The 21,248-nt window shown below is 43.1% G+C and overlaps 1 protein-coding gene across 1 annotated transcript in view; it reads right to left on the bottom strand.

The window, feature by feature from the left end:
- Window positions 1–21,248, bottom strand: part of SPATA17 (spermatogenesis associated 17) — a 224,542-nt gene that overhangs the window by 51,832 nt on the left and 151,462 nt on the right. Inside the window, exons 7-8 of the mRNA XM_040351438.1 lie at window positions 19,361–19,564; window positions 240–388 (exon numbers count right to left, since the gene is read on the bottom strand). Of these exons, the coding sequence (XP_040207372.1) occupies window positions 240–388; window positions 19,361–19,564 (353 nt within the window). The remainder of the gene's footprint in view (window positions 1–239; window positions 389–19,360; window positions 19,565–21,248) is intronic.

The raw sequence follows: 21,248 nt of genomic DNA on the forward strand, positions 1-21,248 counted from the left end.
TCAGTTACTGCTCGTGGTTTTAGAATGGAGTGTTAATCAAACTTATATATGTAGATGTGAGGATCCCCTGTCCACAAATATTTGGCCATATATATTTGGGCATGAATATTTGTTAGTCGGCCGTATAACCAGATACCATTTGGGGTTACTAAAACCTACAGGATTTATTACATTTGTTTTTTTGTTTTGTTTTTTAAATACAGTTACTGTTTTTCTGAAAAAAAAAATGTTTCACTCACATGTCATCCTGAAAGCCCTTTGCCCACTCCTGCCGTTTAATTTCCTCTCTTGCCCGTTCCACGGAAGTGAATGATGTGGCCACTCTCAGGGTAGGCTCCAGTGGCCTGTAACGCTGCTGTAGTACTTGGCCAACATCACGGAATGGCCCCTGATGGGTTAAATATTGTATTAATATGTTATTGTAATCAATTTGGACATAGCAGTATAACAACATTTCTACCTCCAAATAATAGAAACTAAACAGAAACAGGGCAAATATAAGTATTTCATAAGTATTCCACATAAGTATAGCAATTTAAGATGGAATTGTCATATTCATGCAAAGGTTGGTCAAGACCAGTGGCGGCCACTCCATTAGGGGTGCCCTCCCCAATAATCCATGCACCTGGCCCCTAATCTACATGCAGGGCTCCGGACCCATGTATTTCAATTTTTTTTCTTTTGAAGCAAGATTAAAGCCGGAAGCTCTAATTGGCTTAAAACAAGGGAGGGCTTGGGGCGCAGAGCACTGCGCTCTGAGCCCACCCAGTTGTGTGACAATAGCGAATTAATATTCGCTAATGTCTTCCTGCTTCTCCTCCGGCCAATCAGAAAGCGGGTTCTGAGACCTAATTTGCCAGGGAGTCTTAGGACTCCCGTCCAATTGGATCGCAGGACCCACTTCCTGTTCAGCCTGGAGGAGAAGCAACACCTGTGTAAGCTGGAGCGAGGAGCAGGTAAGACATGACCGATTGCCGCCTTCTCATCCAATCGCTGCCTTTCCGTTCATCCCATGGCAGGAGGGAGTGTTGGCAGGTTTATTTATTGCCCCCCGCCAAAATGTTGAGCACCAGTCACCACTGGTCAAGACTGTTCCTTGTTACTTATGAAATACTTTTTGGGGTTTGGAAAAGTATTATTCCTACTGCAGGCTGCACCGCTACCATTTAGTTTACAATGAGTACCGATACTTTTTTGTTAGTATTCACGGATACCAATTACCGATACCTACCGCAACTATTTGTTTACACTTCAGCTGTCAGCAATGGTACAAGGTATGGAAAAGTTATTTATCAATGAAATAATTTTTCTTTTAATTTTGCGCTTCTTCAATGTGAAATGTGTAAATATACGTTAAAGGTGTAAAAATATTAATGAACAAAGCAAACAAAAAAAGTTTCAATTATTAATAATTTTTTAAATAGAATGAATAAAAAAAAAAATAAGCTGGGAAATAATTAAATTGAGAAGGAGAATAAGGAGTTAATAATTAGAGTAAATTAAGGGGTAAATAAGAGGTTAAACAAAGTAATAATTTGGATATAAATATGTATTTTTTTTTTTACTTGACAGGTTGCTTTAAACTGACTTAATCTGCAGAGGGAAGTTCATCCCTTTGATCTGTAGATGAAGAAACAGAAAGATAAATACTGTACAAAAAGAAACAATGTTTCTTTTTATCTCTGTTTCAGCAGCTAAACAATGTTGTTGATAAACATTGCCCGGCTTGGTTTTTGTTGACAGCTTCAATTGCCAGGATTTCATTTACACTTCAGCTGTCAACAGGGGAACCCCACTGACAGCTGAGTCATCATCGTTTGTTAAGAACACATCGGCCCCACTCCTTTACAAACAATAATTGCCAGCTTTTTTTTAAAAATTACATTTCAGCTGTCAGTGGGGGAATCCTGCTGACAGATGAAAGAACCGAGTCTGGACAGATGGATGGTTTCTGCTTAGTATCGGCACCGATACCGGTATTGGTGCAATCCTAAAGGAAGCCATTCAGCAGACTATAATTCTATGACTAATGTGACTATAAAAATGTTTGATTATTTTTAAGGACATATATAAGCTGAAAAAAGAAAAATGCATGTTTAACCTTAAAGTGGTTGTAAACCTCATACAAGAACTATGAACAAAGCATATCACTCTATATTGTGTACTTATCTTAATTAAGGGCACCAAGTGTTACCTTTGTCTGCTACTTTGTTCCTCTGCTATCAGCAAGAATCACTTCTGACAAATTTTCCTGACACCAAGAGGAAAATGGTGATGGGAAGAGATCTCCAGCTGATTGACAGCCTAAGCTCTGTTCCTGTGTGCTATGTTGTGGTGGTGGGGAATGGGGGGGATGAGTAGTGTCTCTTCCTTCCAATCAGTTGTTAGAGCTCTCCTCACTGAGCTCTGCAGAGTGTACCTTCAGATCTCCACCCCCCTTTTTTCTGAACTCTCAGGCAAACTTTATAATTCAGCATTTCGAACAAATGTAGAGAAAATAAGGCCGCAGATAGACAGGTATGACTTATTTGTTTCATCTATGTTTATCAGCTGAGGCCAGTCACTTCCCTGGGTATACAACCACTTTCACAGCTAATACCAATCTTTTTTAAACTTCTTTTACTTAATGGATTTTTTTTACAGGTTGCATATCCCTTTAACAGCCAGGGCTTAATAACTGATCCTGTCAAAGTGCCTCTCTCTGTGCAAGACACAATGCCAGGTGTCCATGATATCCTAGTAATCACATGAACTGAAACCATGCTGATTGGTTTTGATTGATATATTTGACAGAGCTTCTGTTAGACACAGTACTTGTTATGGGACTAGTGTCCAGTTCTGCAATAGGACATTTATTAATGGATCCTCAGAATTGGTCAGCGTGCTCAGGAACATTGGGGATTGGGGCCAATAAAGGCTCTAAACAGCAATCACAGAAGGTTTTCAGAACCATTATGACCACATAACTCAGTATCACTTTTATATGGGATGTTGTGACTCAAAACACCAATTCAAATGATTGGCTAAGGGTAAGGGTAATAAGGAAGGATAGGAGGGTGTTCAAGAAAGCTAAGGGATGACAAGAAAATGAACATGGTGAAGTCAATGTGTAATTCTAGTCTAGGTGAATTGGAACAACTACCTTTAGTAAAGATGGTTGTTCACAGTGAAATTAAAATAAGGAAAGAATGACACAGAAAATTACAGATCTCAGATTGTGGTCTAAAGGATTTCTCAACCTGGAGCTCTGTGAGAGGTCCCTAATGGTTCTGCCAGTGGCAACTGTTACAATGGATTCATATTCAACCAATTGTGATTTTAGTGTTTCTCTTGCTGGCTTCCATTGTGGCTGATTCATGTCCCCCTTGTGGATAGGTGCAGCGTGGTGAGGTAGGCAGTGAGCACACATAATCCAAGTTCAGCAAAAAAAATGTATTGTAGAAGGTTCAGTAAAACAAGAACATCCCCAGCAGGGATGCAACCAAACCGGAGCCACTTACAGAGAGGTTACAGTTGTTTGGAGACTCATAGATGCCGACAGTGTCTGCCAAAAGGAGTGGAATGGAGCTTGGCCGGTCCATACCCAAATGCGGAGGCTTCTCGAAAGGATGGCGCGTCGCTGCACTTCCCCTACTCCTCCATAACCTTTGGATCCGTGGCTCTAAATACTGTCCCTGTCAGATGGGTGACCTGTCCGTACTCTAGCCACTCACAAAATGCACACCAAACATGGGAGCCAGGGTCTTAAATAGACTCTGCCTGACCCAAGAGGGCTGCCAAAGTCACATGGGAAGTCAGATTCCAATTCCGATTGGATAATTGCTTTCCTGTGACTGAGGAAACCTTAGAAGAACTATGCTCCTCTTGACTTCCTCCCCCATCTGCATTGCTCATGAAAACGAGCACCACCTGTAGTGGAAACAATAGACTGCACGTGCCTACACCGTGATGGTGCCTTTAATCCCTACAGTATGTATTACTGCAACAGACTGATATCTGCCCAACAGTACGACCTTCTGTCCATCAGGTACATACCATGGAAACATGCTACATACCAGTATAAAGTTGTTTTGCCACTAAACACCACTGAAAGCCAAGAAAGATGTATTCTTGCCACATAAATACTATAAATATTTGTGCAGCAAATATCAAGCAAAGATTTTACATGAAAATTATATTTTATTTAATATTATTTCTAAAACATACTAATCAATCTATCATACTGTGAACTGTAGCTCTAAAAATTATCTTATGCCTCGTACACACGTCCATTTTTCACGACAAGAAAACTGCCATTTTTTATATTGGTCAAGAAAACCGGTCGTGTGTACGCACCCTAGCAGTATTCTTGATGAAAAAACTGCCTGCAGAAAAACTGAAACCAGCTCTCTTTTTTCTCGTTGTGTTTCACGTCTTTTTCAAGTCGTTTTCTCGTTGTGAAAAACGGATGTGTGTATGCCTTTCTGAGGGGGAAAAAAACGTGCATGCTCAGAATCAAATATGTAGCCCAAAAGCAGCCCAAAGGGTGGCACCATTTGAAAGGAACTTCCCCTTAATAGTCCTGTCGTACGTGTTGTACGTCACCGTGCTTTGGTTGGACATTCTTTTGCATGAACGTGTGTATGCAAGTCAGGCTGGAGAGGAATTACGTAGTGAAAAACGACAGGTTTTTGAATGACAGGAAAAACGATGGTGTGTACGTGGCATGAGGGGTTTCCTTGAGCCTGAACATTTTTTTTCTTTTTTTTTTGTATTCAACAGTTTTCATTGTGTACAAAAAGATCAATGTATGGAGGTGACATCAAAACTAGTCAGCTAAGGATGGGTATAAGGAACTGATGAAGGGTTGTAATGTAGCCAAAAAGACTATGCACACTTTGTGTTGTGATGGTTGACATTGAATAATGAAAAGAAAATATATTTCATAGATATATTAGATGTCACTAAGAATCAGGCAGCAAAAAAAAAAGATAACCCCAAGCATCCCATGTTTTATGGAACCTACAAATTGTATCTGTAAGTTTTGCTGTCCATTTTTTCAATAGCAAAGGTCCAATGTATCCTGTTTCTTTCAGCTGTTAGAAAAAGGCAATCTGATAACCAGGCTTCCGCTGTGGTTTGCTTAGTTGCTGTGAGAACACGTGTCATCGGCCTAACTTGGCACTTCGAGAGCCCATCTGGCTGTAGCTCAAGTAAAACTTCTGAGCCTGAACATTTTTCAAGAGTTCATTCAAGTTGATAAAGGATGAGAAAGGTTGCTCTAAATAGTTGTGTCCATCTCCAATATACAGTTTGGCAAGAATCTCTTACGCCTCATACACACGATCGGACTTCCATCTGACTTTTCCGTGGATTTTGGTCCGAAGAGGCGTTGGCCATGAACTTGTTCTGCATACACACGGCAGAACTTTTTCAGCAAACATTCACCAAATCACGTGATTTTTCAGCTCTTTACCGCCACCCTTTGGGTAACTTCTGCTATTGTTGTCTTATCTTTAGCATTGGTTCTGAGCCTGCGTGTTTTATCCTCCATCGAACATTTGGTCCCGGAAAGTTTGAGAGCATGCACAGCGAACATTTGTCCATTGAAAAACCCGAAAACAATTGTCCAATGGAGCATACAGACGGTCGGATTGTCCGATAAAACACGTCTGTTGGACCGTTGTTGTCAAAAAGTCCGATCGTGTGTATGGGCCTTTGGTTACAAGAAAGGCTAAACAGAATTAAAAATATTTGGGCTGATAAAGCAGGCCTTATATATATTTCAACTGAGCATTTGGTGGCCTGTCTGGAATTCCTCTTTAATCCCTGAGAATAGAAAAAACTATTTCCATTGAGAACCCGTTTTACATATTCTTGTGGCTTATCAGTAACCAGTCACAGCTGGACATCTAGCGAAGAAGAAGGGAAAAGGAATAATTCACACCTCATTTCTGCTCACTTATGTTTTACATTAATAGAAACCAATAATAGGAACCAGTTACCATAAAAGTTATAGACCGTAAATAACACAAATGGCAAATAAGTATCATTGAGCACTTTTCACAGCTGGACAGGAAGGATGTTCCGTGTGATGGCTGTTAATGGATTTCCTTTATTTGAACTTGCATGTAGGAAAATGAGTTCCGATGATAATAAGATGGTGCTGTCAATGGAGAAGGTGTGTTTAAATGCCATCAAATGAGCCGCGTGCTGCAACTTCATTCATATGTGACAGCACAGAAAGCAATGACAGCACAGAGCAATGAAATGCTGGTCATCAGCAGATTTTAAAATGGTCAGTCCCAAAACTAACATCCCAGTTGTTGGTAGACAATAGAGAAGTACAGTTAGGTAGATTCACGTACATTGGCCTAACTTTAGGGCGGCCTAGCCTAGCCTTTTTAGGCTACAGTGCCGTAAATTAGTTAGGCTAGTAGTGATTCACAATCTACTTACCTGCTAATCTACGGTGGTGTAGCCTAAAACGAGCAGGCGTAAGGGCGCCTAATTCAAATGACTTGGAGGGGGGCGTGTTGTATGGAAATGAGGCTTGACCTCACGTTTTTTGAAGTTTTTTGACACTGCGCATGCGCCGGGCGACTACATTTCGAAGTGCGCATTGCGGCTAAGTAGGCCGTACGGGCCTATTGATTTAGACGCGGACGTAAACAACGTAACTCCCGATTCGCGGACGACTTACGCAAACAACGTAAAAAATTCGAACCTCGCGGCGGGAACGGCGGCCATGCTTTAACATTGTTATTCCACCTCATAGGTGGAATAACTTTAGGCCGCCTAAGGCCTCACGGAAATGACGTTAATCGACTGCGGCGGGCTCGCGTTCGTTCGGGAATCGTCGTAAAAGCTCATTTACATAATCTAAGCCGGCCGCAATGGAAGCGCCACCTAGCGGTCAGCCAAAACATTGCAATCTAAGATTGACTGCGTGTCATGATCCTACGGGGTAAAAATGACCGCACCAGCCAAGCAGATACTGGCTGGAAAAAGCGCCCAGAGGCGATTCAGTTCGCATGCGTTGCGCTATACAAGTCATTCATTCATTCAAGATAGGACGGCGCAAGCCGTCCTATCTTAGATATGTTTAAGTGTATCTCTGTTAGAGAATACACTTAAACAAACGCCGGCGTAGATTCAGAGTTAGGTCGGCTTATCTACTGATAAGCCGGCCTAACTCTCTGTGAATCTACCTAACTGTACCTAAAGTTAGGTTCACACTATTGCGGGTGCCAGAAGACGTGTAAATTGCACGTGTTCCCGAACCCACAGGCACCTGCAGTGAAAATGTGCTGCTCTGTTGCAGACTTTAATTCCTACTGTCCCCCCCCCACACATCAGAAAATGCAGTGCGTTTTCAGGTGCGTGAAACCGCATGGTGCAAAAGCACCACGTGGTTCCATGCAGCTGCATTTTAAAAATAGGTAAGGAATTTTTTCCCTGCAGGAAACACAGGTACAGTAGCCCATTTAAATGAACACTACAATGTGAACCTAGCCTAAATGCACATACAACATTTTAATACATTGCAGCAGTTTTTGCAGGTACAGAAACATACTTGTTGATTCTGCCAGGAATTAAATTTCCTCCTAATTGAAATCTCAAACTATGTTATCAGTTCTTAAAGTGGAACAAAACTCACCAATTTACCGGTTTTCCAAAACAGTTACATTTAAAATGGTTGTAAAGTCTCAAGGTTTTTTACCTTCATGCATTATATGCATAAAGGTAAGAAAAACTCCTCAGTGCAGCAGCCCCCCTAATACTTACGTGAGCCCCAGCTCCATCCAGCCTTGTGCAAGAGAGCCTCTGATCTGAGCCAATGAGGAGAGAGAGGGGGCGGGGCTGAGCCGCGGCTCTGTGTGTGAATGGACACGCAGGGCCGCATCTCAACAAAGAGCCTCCATTGCAAGCTGCTTGCTCTATGGCCGCTTGGTAGGATGGAGGGGCCAAGAGCGCCTGCCAGGGACCTGAGAAGAGGAGGATCGAGGCTGCTTACTGCACAGAGCAGGTGAGTATGGCATGCTTGTTACTTTTTTTTAAATAACCAAGAAAAAGAAAGCTTTTATTATCACTTTAAGATATGCCCTAATTTGTGGCTGCCCGTAATGCAGGGCACAGAGACTCCACCTCCGTAATCCAATCTCAATGCAGGATGCCGGACGCATGTATTTCAATAAAATTAAGTATCTATATATTCCGTGAACTGGTGTTCAAGAGATAAAACAGCGCTGTGAGTTGGTGTATATCCAGCTCAAATAGAAACAGTCCTAGAGATCAATGGTGATGTGATAGGTGATCAGAATCAGGGTATAAGTGCACCATACACCTAAAAAAAAGTCAGGGCGTGGCTACAACTTCATTTTATTCTTTGAAATGGTTTTCTCAGTTTAATTTAAATAGCTGCTCCGAGAGCAATACCATTTCTACATACTGGTATCCTCTCCATATCTCTTGAATAGTATACACCACTTCACTTTCAATTTGGTTAAGGTGTTACATTGTTCCCTGGCGCCGGAAGTGCAATACTAGGCCACGTTTCTTTGCACCTTTCTCTGCATGTATTTCAATGTTTTTTTTTTTTTTTAAGCACATTGTTAGAGCCTGAGGCCCTAATTGGCTTTAAAAAAGGCTGAGCCCACCCAGTTGTGCGACAATAGCAAAGATTAGCTATTGTCTTCCTGATTCTACTCCTGGCCAATCAGGAAGCGGGTCTTAAGACCCAATTGGCCGGTTGCTTCTCCTCTCGGCCAATCAGGTCTCGGGAACTGCTTCCCGATCATCAGGGAGGAGAAGCAGGAAGACAATAGCGAATAATAATTTGCTATTGTCACACAAGTGGTTGGGCTCTGGGGGGAATTGGAATCCATGTGTCCGGCACCCCGCATGTGGGTTAGGGGCCAAACACATTTATGGGGGGCGCGCCTCTATGCCCCGTATGGACTGGCCGCCACTGGTAATGCATCCTGCTTTAAACAACCAACTTGAATTGAGTTTCTATGGCCAACTTTAGTGTCAAGGACTTTGGTCTCCTATAGACTAGAAATACTGGTTCACACTGTATTTCAAAAAGAACATTGTCCTGCATAGATACTGGCTCTCTGGAGGGCAGAGTGTTGCTTAGTTAATGCTGGTCATCACATTTACTCCACCAAAATATGATTAGCAAATTTCAGCTAAATTCTCAAGATTTTGTTCTTCACTGAAAGTAGTTTCAATACCTGCTCACACTTGGCTAATTCTTACAGAGAACATAAATGTAATATTGGTTCTATAGTCATTTAAGAATCAAGTGAGCAGAAGCTGTGAATTGCATTTTTATTGACTTCTTTGATTTATGATATAAAGTTTTAAAGTTACTTTGTAATGTCATCAGTGAAATCACAATATTGTTTCATCTCACGCTTATGTATGAACGCACAGTATGGAACAGCCCCTCCCCTATTCCTGATATAATAACAAACACAGAGGTGCAGATGTACTATACAATGCAGAGGAATCCCGCAGATTTTCACTAATGATACACAGATTCCAACCGATGGCCAGCTAACATTACCAGACACTCGCTATCAATTATTCAGTAGTGTGTACACAAGGGGAGCCATTCAGAAATTACTGATGGATTGGAGAGGTTTTTCAATAGAGGAGAATTCTTACTAATTACAGGGCGCTATATGGGGCCTCTCTGTGACATATGTTTACAGATCTGAGTGGATAAGCACCATGGGATAACCCGGAGAAAATGGAGCAAGCAATGCATGGAGAGATAGAGAGAGAGAGAGAGACAGACAGACAGATAGAAAGAAAGGAAGGTAATAAAAGGAATTAAAATAAATAGATAGTTACATGGACCAAGGTCTTATCAATGCAAATGTGTATTTGTGTTTAGGACAGCAAAGCAAGATGGGGTAACACAAAATTCACAATTATATATCAGACAGGAGGCTCATATCTTATGCATTATCTTTCCTTTAATAATGCTCACAGCAGAAAGTGTATCTAAAACATTCAGTGTAAAAAAAAAAAAAAAAAAAAACTTAAAACAACCACCACCCCCAGCAGTCCATATAGTCACTAACCACGCCCCAACGGGGGACTCCATAAAAGGGGGCTGCTTGTGGTGGATCCTCCTCTTTCTTTCTGCTCACAGGATCAGATAAGTACTCCATTAGATTTTATCATCAGAAAAATATATATATATATATATTGATGTTGGCTAGGGATATACAGAGTTCTCTCCACTCCTGTTTTCTTTCCCTGGCTTATTCTCACTATTGTTCCCTTAGTTATATATTTTTATTTATGTATTAACTTAATAGCATATTGTGGATTGCCATCCCTTGTTCCACATTTTCCGGTTTCTGACAAGACTTTCCTTGTCTACCCGTGCCTATCGCGCAGTTTTCCCTGGCGCTCGAGACCCTCTCCCCCTTGTCACTTCACCTCAGCCCCTCCGCTGTCTTCCCAGCGCGCACCGGTGCTTGTCACCATCATTCTGAGGGAAAGCACGTCTCCCTCACTCACTGCCGCATAGAGCGCGCGTTCGGAGGGGGCGGAGCTTCTTCGCCATTCGATCGTCCAATCAGCGCCCAGCGGCCGTAGTCTCGCGAGACTTTGTTCCCGGGCCGCTGGGGGAGTCCAGGTTCCCTTCCCCTCTGTCGCCATTCGGCGCCGACGGAGGGGAGGATAGTTGGAACCTGGGACTGCTAAGTTTAGATAGTTTTATATTCAAACGATTTATATAACTAACGCTTATATAGCTAACGATTTATATAACAAACGCTAATATAGCTTATATAAGAACGATTAATACCCAGCTAGCTGGCACTTCTTATAATTTCCGGCCTGTGACATACACCACAGGTCCAGATATTAGATACAGCTTACAGCTACTTTGCATAACCCTGCTTTAGTGCCTGCCTGTACTATTTTAGATCTGCCTGAGGATTTAATATACCTGCAGTATAGATCATAGTAGACATGTCTGAGACCAATCCCCTCAATGGAGATTCCTCTCCCGCTGCTGCCTCACACACGTTGAGTGCCACACAGTTACAGGACATTATACAAATGTCCATTCAAGCGGCCCTGGCCTCCACGGCCTCACCCGCTTGGGCTTTACAACCCACTGTGGTACACCCACCACCGCCGCAGAGCGGCGAACCACCTTTAAAAAAGGGTAAAGTACTGCATAAAAGAAAACACACCCTGGTGGTAATTGACTCCCCGGCAGGGGAAGAAAATAACGTGCAACAGGCAGCCCCTAACACGGGCTACCATCCCCAGCAATTACCTGAATCTGCTCGACCCCTGGACCCCAGGGAGACTCACCAAAAGGGGTATAGAATTCCTAGAAGAGCCAAGCCGGATTCGTACGAAGATTCCTCTGCTGAGGAATCGGCTGACTTTTCTGAGGGATCAGAATTATCAGATTCTGAATCTGTCAATCAGGATGCTGGGGCCATGACGACCGACACAGTCGCCAATCCTGCCACGCAGGACGATGTCCTATTGGACGCTCTAGGGGAACCATTTTTCCACCCGGACGCGATTACTCACCCGCGTTCCGGAGAGTGGACACCCCTGCCACATGTGGCACAATACGTAGAGCTTTGGGCCAGGAAGTCCCTGGACAGAACGGCCCGTAACAAGCTGAGAGCCGAATGCCCTAGACCCTCATTGCCCAAGAAAGTGGTGGCTACCCCGGAGGTAGACCCGGTCCTCACTAAGTACCTAATTAAAACAGGTAAATTTCAGAAAAAGGGCATTGAGAGGTCCTTCCGGTCAATACAAGACCGAGTTTTAGATCTTATCGGTCCACTGACCAAAATCCTAAATTTGTCCGAACAAGCAGCAACTTCGGGACAAGCAGTTGACTTACCACAACTGAGAGGTTGGGCACAAAGAGCCCTATGCCTAGCGGGCACTGCCAACACGGCATGTTCCGTAGAACGGCGCAGATCCATTCTCATGCGCCTGGATCCCCAACTCTCACACCTGGCTGAGACGGAACCCGGCCCATCGGCCGAGGGCATGCTATTTGGGGATTCGGTCATTAAGGACATAAACAAATTCGTTGGTCTGTTCTCCAGCCTTGACAAAGCTCAGAATTCTCTGAGACGTACCGGAACCAATAAGGTTTTCAACAGGGCCGGCAGAAGTAGAGGCCGTTCTGCCGGCCGCGCAAATTTTTACAGGCCACAAGGTAGGAACTCTACCCAATATCAGTACCAGGCTCCAAACTACTCCGCCCCGGTGGCTCAGCCAGCACCGTTCTTTCCCCCCAGAGGCAGACCCTGGCGCGGACGCGGGGGACGCGGCTACCCTCGATCCAGACCCTATACCGGTGAGTATGCTTTACACCACACTCGATCTCATCCCAGTGGGGGGTCGTCTGAGACATTTTACCCACGCCTGGTCTGCGATTACGGCAGACGCGTGGATCTTAAATTCCGTAGAGGGGGTTCGCGATAGACATACTTTTTCCTCCTCTACTCAATATAATTCCCCCTCCCATCCGTTTTGCAAAACGAAGCTGCCTTCTCATAGACAGGGAGGTGAGAGACCTGTTTACCAAACAGGCCATCGTGGAAGTAGACCCTTCTTCCCCAGGTTTCATAAGCAACCTTTTCCTGGTTCGCAAAAAAGGGGGGGGCTACCGCCCGGTTATCAACCTCAGGGGCCTGAACCAACACGTCCAGTATCGCCACTTCAAAATGGAAGGAATTCATTTCCTACGAGACCTTCTCCAACCCAGAGACTGGCTCGTGAAAGTAGATCTCAAGGACGCTTACCTGACGGTACCCATACACCCGGACTCTCAGCATCTGCTGCGTTTCCCGTGGAAAGGCAAGATGTGGCAGTTTACTTGCCTCCCCTTCGGCCTATCATCCGCCCCATGGTGTTTCACCAAGATCATGAAACCCGTAGTGGCAGCTCTAAGGAGCAGAGGGGTGCGTCTGATTATTTATCTGGACGACATTCTCATCATGGCATACTCAAAGCCCCAAGCCCTGTTACACATGTCATGGGCCATGTCCCTTATAAAAAATCTGGGATTCGTAATCAACCGCGAAAAGTCGGTCTTAACCCCATCCCATCAGATGGAATTCTTAGGTTTCACAGTGGACACCGTCCAATCTACCCTCAGCCTCCCCAAACCCAAACTTACACTTATTCGCAAAGAGATTCGCTCTGCACTTCGCAAGAGATATCTCTCACTACGCACTCTGGCCCGACTGGTAGGCTTGCTGGCTGCCTCTATCCAAGCCATATTCCCGGCCCCTTTGCATTACAGGGCCCTTCAGAGGCTCAAGATTATGCATCTGAGGCAAGGCCTCGGATATTCAGACGAGATTCCCCTATGTCAGGAGACCACAGAGGAACTGAAATGGTGGCTACACCATGCCGTCGAGTGGAACGGCAGAACTATATTCAATCCCAGCCCAGACGTTGTCATAGAGTCGGACGCCAGTCGACTGGGCTGGGGCGCACGGTGCGGCGTAGCCTCCACAGGGGGGACTTGGTCCCAAACAGAATCCTCCCTGCACATCAATGCACTGGAACTATTGGCAGCCCTGTTCGCTGTCAAGAGCTTCATGCCTCATTCTCCAGCATGCTGTATTCTCTTTCGCATGGACAATGTGGCGGCGGTGCAGTATGTCAACCGCCTGGGGGGCACTAGATCCAAAACTTTGGCTTATATCGCCAAGGACTTCTGGCACTTTTGTCTGTCCCACAACATCACGCCTATAGCGGAGTACATCCCGGGAGTCCTCAACTCCGTGGCCGACTGGAACTCTCGATATCTTCGAGATTCCAGCGATTAGAGACTAGATCGACCAATCTTTCTCCTTTTGCAGAGGCTTTGGGGTCCGCTATCCTTCGATCTATTTGCCTCTCGGCTCAATCGCCAGTTACCCCGCTTCTTCAGCTGGAGGCCAGATCCAGAGGCTTATGCAGTAGACGCTCTTCGCCAACCTTGGCCGGAGGGGACGCACTACGCTTTTCCCCCCTTCCAGATACTATCCAGACTTCTCCTTCGGATAACCAATCTGGGAGCAACGGTGGTACTGATCACACCATGGTGGCCGACCCAACCTTGGTTCCCTCTGTTATTAGCAATGTCGGTGGACTCTCCCAGACACCTCCCACAATACTCTCACCTCCTCACCAACCCGAACGGGGAACCCCACCCCCTAGTTCTAGAGGGCAATCTCCCACTTCTCGCGTGGTTAGTATCGGGATCCCTACCCCTGATAGAATTCTTTCAGAGTCAGCTCGAAACCTCCTCGCCTTGGCCTGGGCCCCCGGGACTAGATCGGCATATCGATCAGCCTGGGGACGTTGGGTTCGTTGGTGTGATCAACGGCAAGTTGATCCCGTGCAAGCCCCTGTACCCCTAGTGGTCAATTATCTAGCCGATTCCTTCGATTCCGGTAGCTCGTATAGCTCCATTAATATCTACCGTTCAGCCATTTCAGCATATCACCAACCTGTTGATTCTTTACCCATTGGCAGACACCCTTTAGTATGCCGTCTTTTGAGAGGTGCAAAATTCCAACGTCCCCCCAGGCCTAGATACCAAGCGACCTGGGATGTTTCCAAGGTGCTGGATATGTTCGCCAGTTGGGGGGACAACACTAACCTTTCACTTAAACTGTTATCCATAAAACTGACGGTCCTTCTCTGTCTCCTCTCTGTCAAGAGAGTGTCTGATGTCAGAGCCCTGGACATTTCCAGACGACAGTTTTCCCCACAGGGAGTTGAATTCTCCATTGTACGCAGGACAAAAACCGGCATCTCCTCGGTCTTTTACCCTTCATGGACATGGCGGGGATAGACGTCACACTTTTCGGGGCCCACTCCACCAGGGGTGCCATGGCCACAAAGGTGCTCGTCACAGGAGGCTCTCTTTACGATTTATTGAGAGCAGCGGACTGGTCCTCGGAGACCACGTTCCGCCAGTTTTACTTCAGACCTACAGATCACATTTCCAGATCAGTTCTCCCTTAATGAATATCTATGTTTTCTATGTGTTAAAATTGTGATTGCTACACTAGCTTTGAACTTGCATAAGATATGAGCCTCCTGTCTGATATATAATTTGAGATTTTCCTAGCTTGTGACGGAAAATATTGATTATATGAAGACAGGAGGCGAGTATCTTCCCTCCCTACCCTCCCTATTACGGTTGTTTTTCTCTCCTTCACAGGCTACTGACCGACAATCTGCGTTCGGCAGACGGATTATCCAGTTTGAAGGAGGACGGAATCCCGTCCGTTGGATGAAACACATCCAGGTTTAGTTTCCCCGTTGGGATCGTTCGTTCCCGGACCTCTGTTGGGTCATGGTGAAAAGTCGTCTCTTCTCCACAGAAGACGGCCGTCGTCGACCGGCCGGTCTAGACCTCAAGGTTACATTTTTTCGTTCTCCTCCGATGCCGTTCTATCCTGTAAGCGTCGCATCAAGAAAGAGGAGGATCCACCACAAGCAGCCCCCTTTTATGGAGTCCCCCGTTGGGGCGTGGTTAGTGACTATATGGACTGCTGGGGGTGGTGGTTGTTTTAAGTTTTTTTTTTTACACTGAATGTTTTAGATACACTTTCTGCTGTGAGCATTATTAAAGGAAAGATAATGCATAAGATACTCGCCTCCTGTCTTCATATAATCAATATTTTCCGTCACAAGCTAGGAAAATCTCAAATTTTTGTTTAACTTTTTTTGGCCGGCCTCTTTAGGACTCATATAACTGAATCCAGAAGCAGTACTGATGGATAGGGGTGCATGGTCTGCACAGAGAAATCACAAGACCCTCTAAAAGTGGCAATATACTGTACCAGTAGAAGTTTAATTAAAAAGAAAATATTTTAGGAATGTTTGTTCAATTTTATAATGGTTAATGGAGTCTAAATGATAGTCGTTTTTGACCATAGTGATGATAATAAAAAAAAAGAAAGGAAAAATCTTCTAGAACAAATTCATTTCAAAATCTAATGTTTCATAGTAGGCGATTAAAAAAAAGATCAACCTATGTATGTGATTATATGTCAGTATTAAATTGCATATCCCTGTATGTTGTGGACGTTCAGGTGCTTATCTAATAGTTTTTTGAAACTATCGATGCTCCCCGCTGAAACCACGGCCTGTGAAAGTGAATGCCACATCCTTGCCGCTCTTACAGTAAAGAACCCTCTACATAGTCTGAGGCCTCATACACACGACCGAGTTTCTCGGCAAAAACCAGCAAGAAACTTGCTGTTTTGTTTTTTTTTGCCGAGGAAACCGGTCGTGTGTATACTTTGACGAGGAAACTGTCGAGGATCTCGTCGAGCCAAAAAGAGAGCATGTTTTCTTTTTCCTCGACGGGAATAGGGAAATTTGGCTTGCCGAGATCCTCAACAGCCTAACAAGGAACTCGACGAGCAAAACGATGTGTTTCGCCCATCGAGTTTCTTGGTCGTGTGTACGAGGCTTGAGGTTAAACCCATTTTCTTCTTATCTTAATGAGTGGCCACATGTCTTATTAAACTCCCTTCCACGGAAAAGTTTTATCCCTATTGCGGGATCACCAGTACGGTATTTGTAAATTAAAACATTTATCCTCTCAAGAGTCTCTTCTCCAGAGAGAATAAGTTCAGTACTTGTAACCTTTCTTCATAACTAATATCCCCCAGTCCATTTATTAGTTTTGTTGCCCTTCGCTGTACTCACTCCATTTCCAGCACATCCATCCTGAGGACTGGTGCCCAGGGGACTGATCCTGATGAAGTCACGTAGAAACTGGGCAGCATACTTTAGATACGGCCGGTCCAGAGTCTTGTAGAGCGGGAGAATTATCATTTTATCTCTGGAGTTAATCCCCTTTTTAATGCAGGCCAATATTCTGTTTGCTTTTGTTATCAGCAACTTGGCATTGCATGCCATTGCTGAGCCTATCATCTACTAGGACACGCAGGTCCTTTTCCATCCTTGATTCCCCAAAAAGTCCCCCCCCCCCAAGTGAGTAGATTACATTCATATTTTTGCCACCCAAATGCATTAATTAAAATTTTCCACATTAAACCTCATTTTCCATGTAGTTGCCCACCCCATTAATTTGTTCAGATCTTCTTGCAAGGTTTCCACATTTCCCTGCTTAGCTTAGTATTTCAGTATGTCTGCAAATACAGAGATTGAGCTGTTTACACCATCCTCCAGGTCGTTTATGAACAAATTAAATAGTAATGGTACCAGCACAGAACCCTGGGGGACCCCACTTTCCACCCCTGACTATTTCGAGTACTCCCCATTTATCACCACCCTCTGAACTCGCTATTGTAGCCAATTTTCAATCCATGAACTCATCCTATGGTAATGCCAACGGACCGTAAACGTTTATGGGGAACTATGTCAAATGCTTCCGCAAAATCCAGATACACCTTGTCTATGGGTCTTCCTTTATCTAGATAGCAACTCACCTCCTCATAGAATGGTAGCCACCCTGGCGGTATGATTATGTCAGATTTTCGCGACTCAAAGTGGTACAATTGTTTTGCATAAAAATTTGGCGTTTTAAATTGTAGGCCTGTAATTCTTATTCATAATGCACTTAAATCTGTCTAAACAAGAGTCTAGTAAATATGCAGGGTATGATAAAGTTTGAAACACAAAATCATAAATTATAATATAATAAATAACTATAAATAATTATAAAAAATAATAATAATATAATAATAAAATGTATTTATCCACGATTCACTATCGCTCAATTCTGTAAGTGTTCTAATTTATTATCGCTGTTTTCTAGCTGTTCTAAAACCACTTTTGATGTAAAGGGACACTTTTTGGTTGGCATGGGCAATCTCAAGTTTCCAGGCAGAAAGCACAGTATATATAATATCAAACTGCATGCAGGGCACTGGACAAAGCACTAGGGACAAAAGGGAGGTGAATAGTAATGTAATCTACAGTGTACTGTATGTATAATGAATTTAGTACTTTTTGAATTTGCCACCAGTGCGTTGCAGGAAACAGAGCCTAGCACACAGAGGCATCGGGCGGAGGACACAGCCCGCGGACACAGCGGGGGGACATCACAGGATCCTAGGGACAAGGTAAGTAACCTGTACCAGTATCCTGCAATGCAAGCCCTAGTATGGTAATGAAATTTAACCCCGAGCCACACTCGGGAATACCGCCAGGGACGTTAATAGATTGGTTTGGCAAGAACAATTCTTCAGGAATCCATGCTGATTACAGCTAATGAAAGCGTTTTATTTACTAAAATCTTCTATATAGTCCCTTATCATCCCCTCTGAGAGCTTGCATACTACTGATGTTAGGCTAACTGGTCTGTAATTCCCGGGAACATATTTTGGCCCTTTTTTAAATATTGGAGCTACATTGGCTTTCTCTAATCAGTTGGTACCATTCCAGTTAATAGACTGTCAGTAAAAATTAGGAAAAATGGTCTGGAAAACCATGTTCCCAAATTAACCAAATGTTAAAAGCAAACACAATTTTTAATTACTTCACACATAAAAATGGATGACTGCACAGATGTATCAAACTTCTAAATGAGTTTATTGGTAATCCATCAATACAAATACATCACAGCTTCAACAGCAGGGAACGGTGTTAACATGTTTCATCCTACATGCGCTTATGATTGGTTCAGAATAAATGCATGTGGCACAAAACCTGTCAACTCTGTTCCCTGCCTGCTGAAGCTGTGATTTATTTGTATAATGGATTGCCAATAAACTTAGAATTTCCATACATCTGAGTGTGGTCATCCACTTTTCTGTGTGAATTATCCTGCAGCTTTGAACCAGACCAGCACCTTTTTGTAAGGAATAGGGGCCTAGTACAGAGGTGGGCCGATCTGGAGCAGTGTTTTTACTTTACTGGATTGTTTCAAATTTTAAAGTACTTGCATTTAATTGCTTTATGGAATATACTGATAAGATTTTTCGCCGGAATGTTCATACTATAATCTAGCAGTGTATGGCCAGCCTAAATCCAAGTAATAAGGAAACATAATCTTTGCCTGAGATTTTGATACTTCAGGAATTCCTTCATGCAAACTTGTGAAATTCCTGAGAGGTCCACTTAAAAAAAATTAATCTATGTGATTTGTGATTCCCTTTAGGAACATAGTTGGCCTTTTGTGAAAAGTATCACAAAGAGAGAAAAGATTTAACCGACTGGTACCCATGCTATACTGAAACATGAAGTTTGGTATAACATAGCCTTTAGAGGGTTGAAGCGTCCTTGATCTAAACACAGCATGAATACAGCAACAAGAGTGGGCAAATTATCCTTAATCATACAAATTATCCTTAATCATACAAATTATCCTTAATCATTAGTAAATTCATACCTGTGGCTTCTTCTTGTTTATAGGAGGAAGGGGTGATGTTGTTGAAAAGGAAAATGGATGCCTACAGTCCGACCAATCAACAAAGCTGTCATTGTCATTACTCTTCTTTGGAAGGTCTCGATGGCTCAGTGGTCTGGCTCTCTGTAGCCGGAACTCCATCTCATCAGGATACTGTCTATACGGTGAGTTAAATACACCCGCCACCTTAAAATAATATAGAATAATAATAAAGAAAATGAATCTCGGGTGAAAAAAGGAGGTTATGAAAATGTGAGAGGAAAGTGTGACTGTATTTTCTGCCCCAGTGAACCGTATGAACATTATATGGGTGCTGGATCTATGAATTTTTTTCCTCAGACAGGGATGATGTATGAGATTAATGACTATGTATTTTTGGAACATGATAGAGCTTGGCGTAAGGGGACAACATACAATTTAAAAAATTATTTAGACATTGCATAAATTATATGCAACAATGGCATTAAAGAATGAGCCTAAAGGAAAAGAAACAAGACGGGTTAGCCCCATGCACATGACTTGTAGATGGACCTATGAAAAGTCTACAACAGGGGGAATATTTTAAAGGGAATTTTTGATGAGAGAAACACATAAGCTGCCATTGCTAACCTTATTTCGAAATTCAATTTGTCTGGCCGTCATGCACATTCAGTGGCTTCAAAGCTTTCTGAGTCACTGATCCAGGACAAGCATACAAAACACGTGTTCTGACTTTACTAACTTTATGACTGATCTTGGCCCAGCTGATACGAGGGGCTGCAGCTAAAGACCGTTACTTTTTGTGTGAGAGCAGCCATCGTTGTACAGTAGTCTGACATTCTGACATGCCTCCTGACTTGTTATCAGCTGTGCAATCAACAATGGTCATGCTCCCTGCTGACTCTTATGACAAGGTGGGGAGCATGCTGGATGGCAGTACAAAGAACAGCAGTGGTCCTTAGTTGCAGCCTCTGAACAGGCTTTGAATTTTTCTGCTGGTGCAACTTTGGAAACTAAACCAACAATAGTATATTTAGCACTTACTCTTTTAATTTCACTTAATTGGTCTAATTTTTTTCAGAGTACAATAAAACGTTTATAAAAAAAAAAAGAAAATGAATAAAACAGAAAGAAGAAAAGTGATGCCACCATAATGACCTCTCAAATTTTGTTCTGAGGGAAATGAAAAAAATAAAATAAAACAAGGAATCTGGTCACTGTGGTTAACAACTTCACTTTCGCTACTTTCTTTCTACATTTTTCAAAAAAATGTAGATTGTTACATTTGAATTTTCCTGCATCACCACCTGGTTATATAATTGCTACAGACATCTAAAAGGTATATTCCATTATTGGGGTCTCTTTTTTTTGTGCCTTGTAGTTAAATTAGACACTACCTTTGATGCAAGGATGGATATTGATTTTATTATTTATTGGACTACTGTCCTCAGTCTATTCTTTGCCTGATATTTAAGGATACCTATCCAAGTGTCAACTTATATTACTGCTGAGTAAGTAATAAATACCTGATCAGACATTTCCTCGTGATATGTGCAACACCCCCCCCCCTTTTTTTTTTGTTGAGGGAATACATTTTTAATATAAAATTTTCTTGGTTTCTTTTCTCTGGAGGAATTCAATAGTGTTCATATGCCGTCCTGGAAGGGGCAGTTATAAGATTTGCTGCGCACTTGAAGGTTTTCTGCCAATCTCAGTAGGTGGTTTCCTATATATATACACGCATTTTTCCATCATACATGACCTTTTACCTCTAAACAAATATGTATACCCACTGTCCTTACATGCATTTGATTATTATTTTTCCCTTTATACAGATTCCCTCTTCTTTGATATGTGACAATAAGTCCCGAGGAAGCGACAAGCGAAACGT

Source organism: Rana temporaria, chromosome 4, assembly GCF_905171775.1.
Source record: "Rana temporaria chromosome 4, aRanTem1.1, whole genome shotgun sequence".
In the NCBI taxonomy this organism is placed as follows: Eukaryota; Metazoa; Chordata; class Amphibia; order Anura; family Ranidae; genus Rana; species Rana temporaria.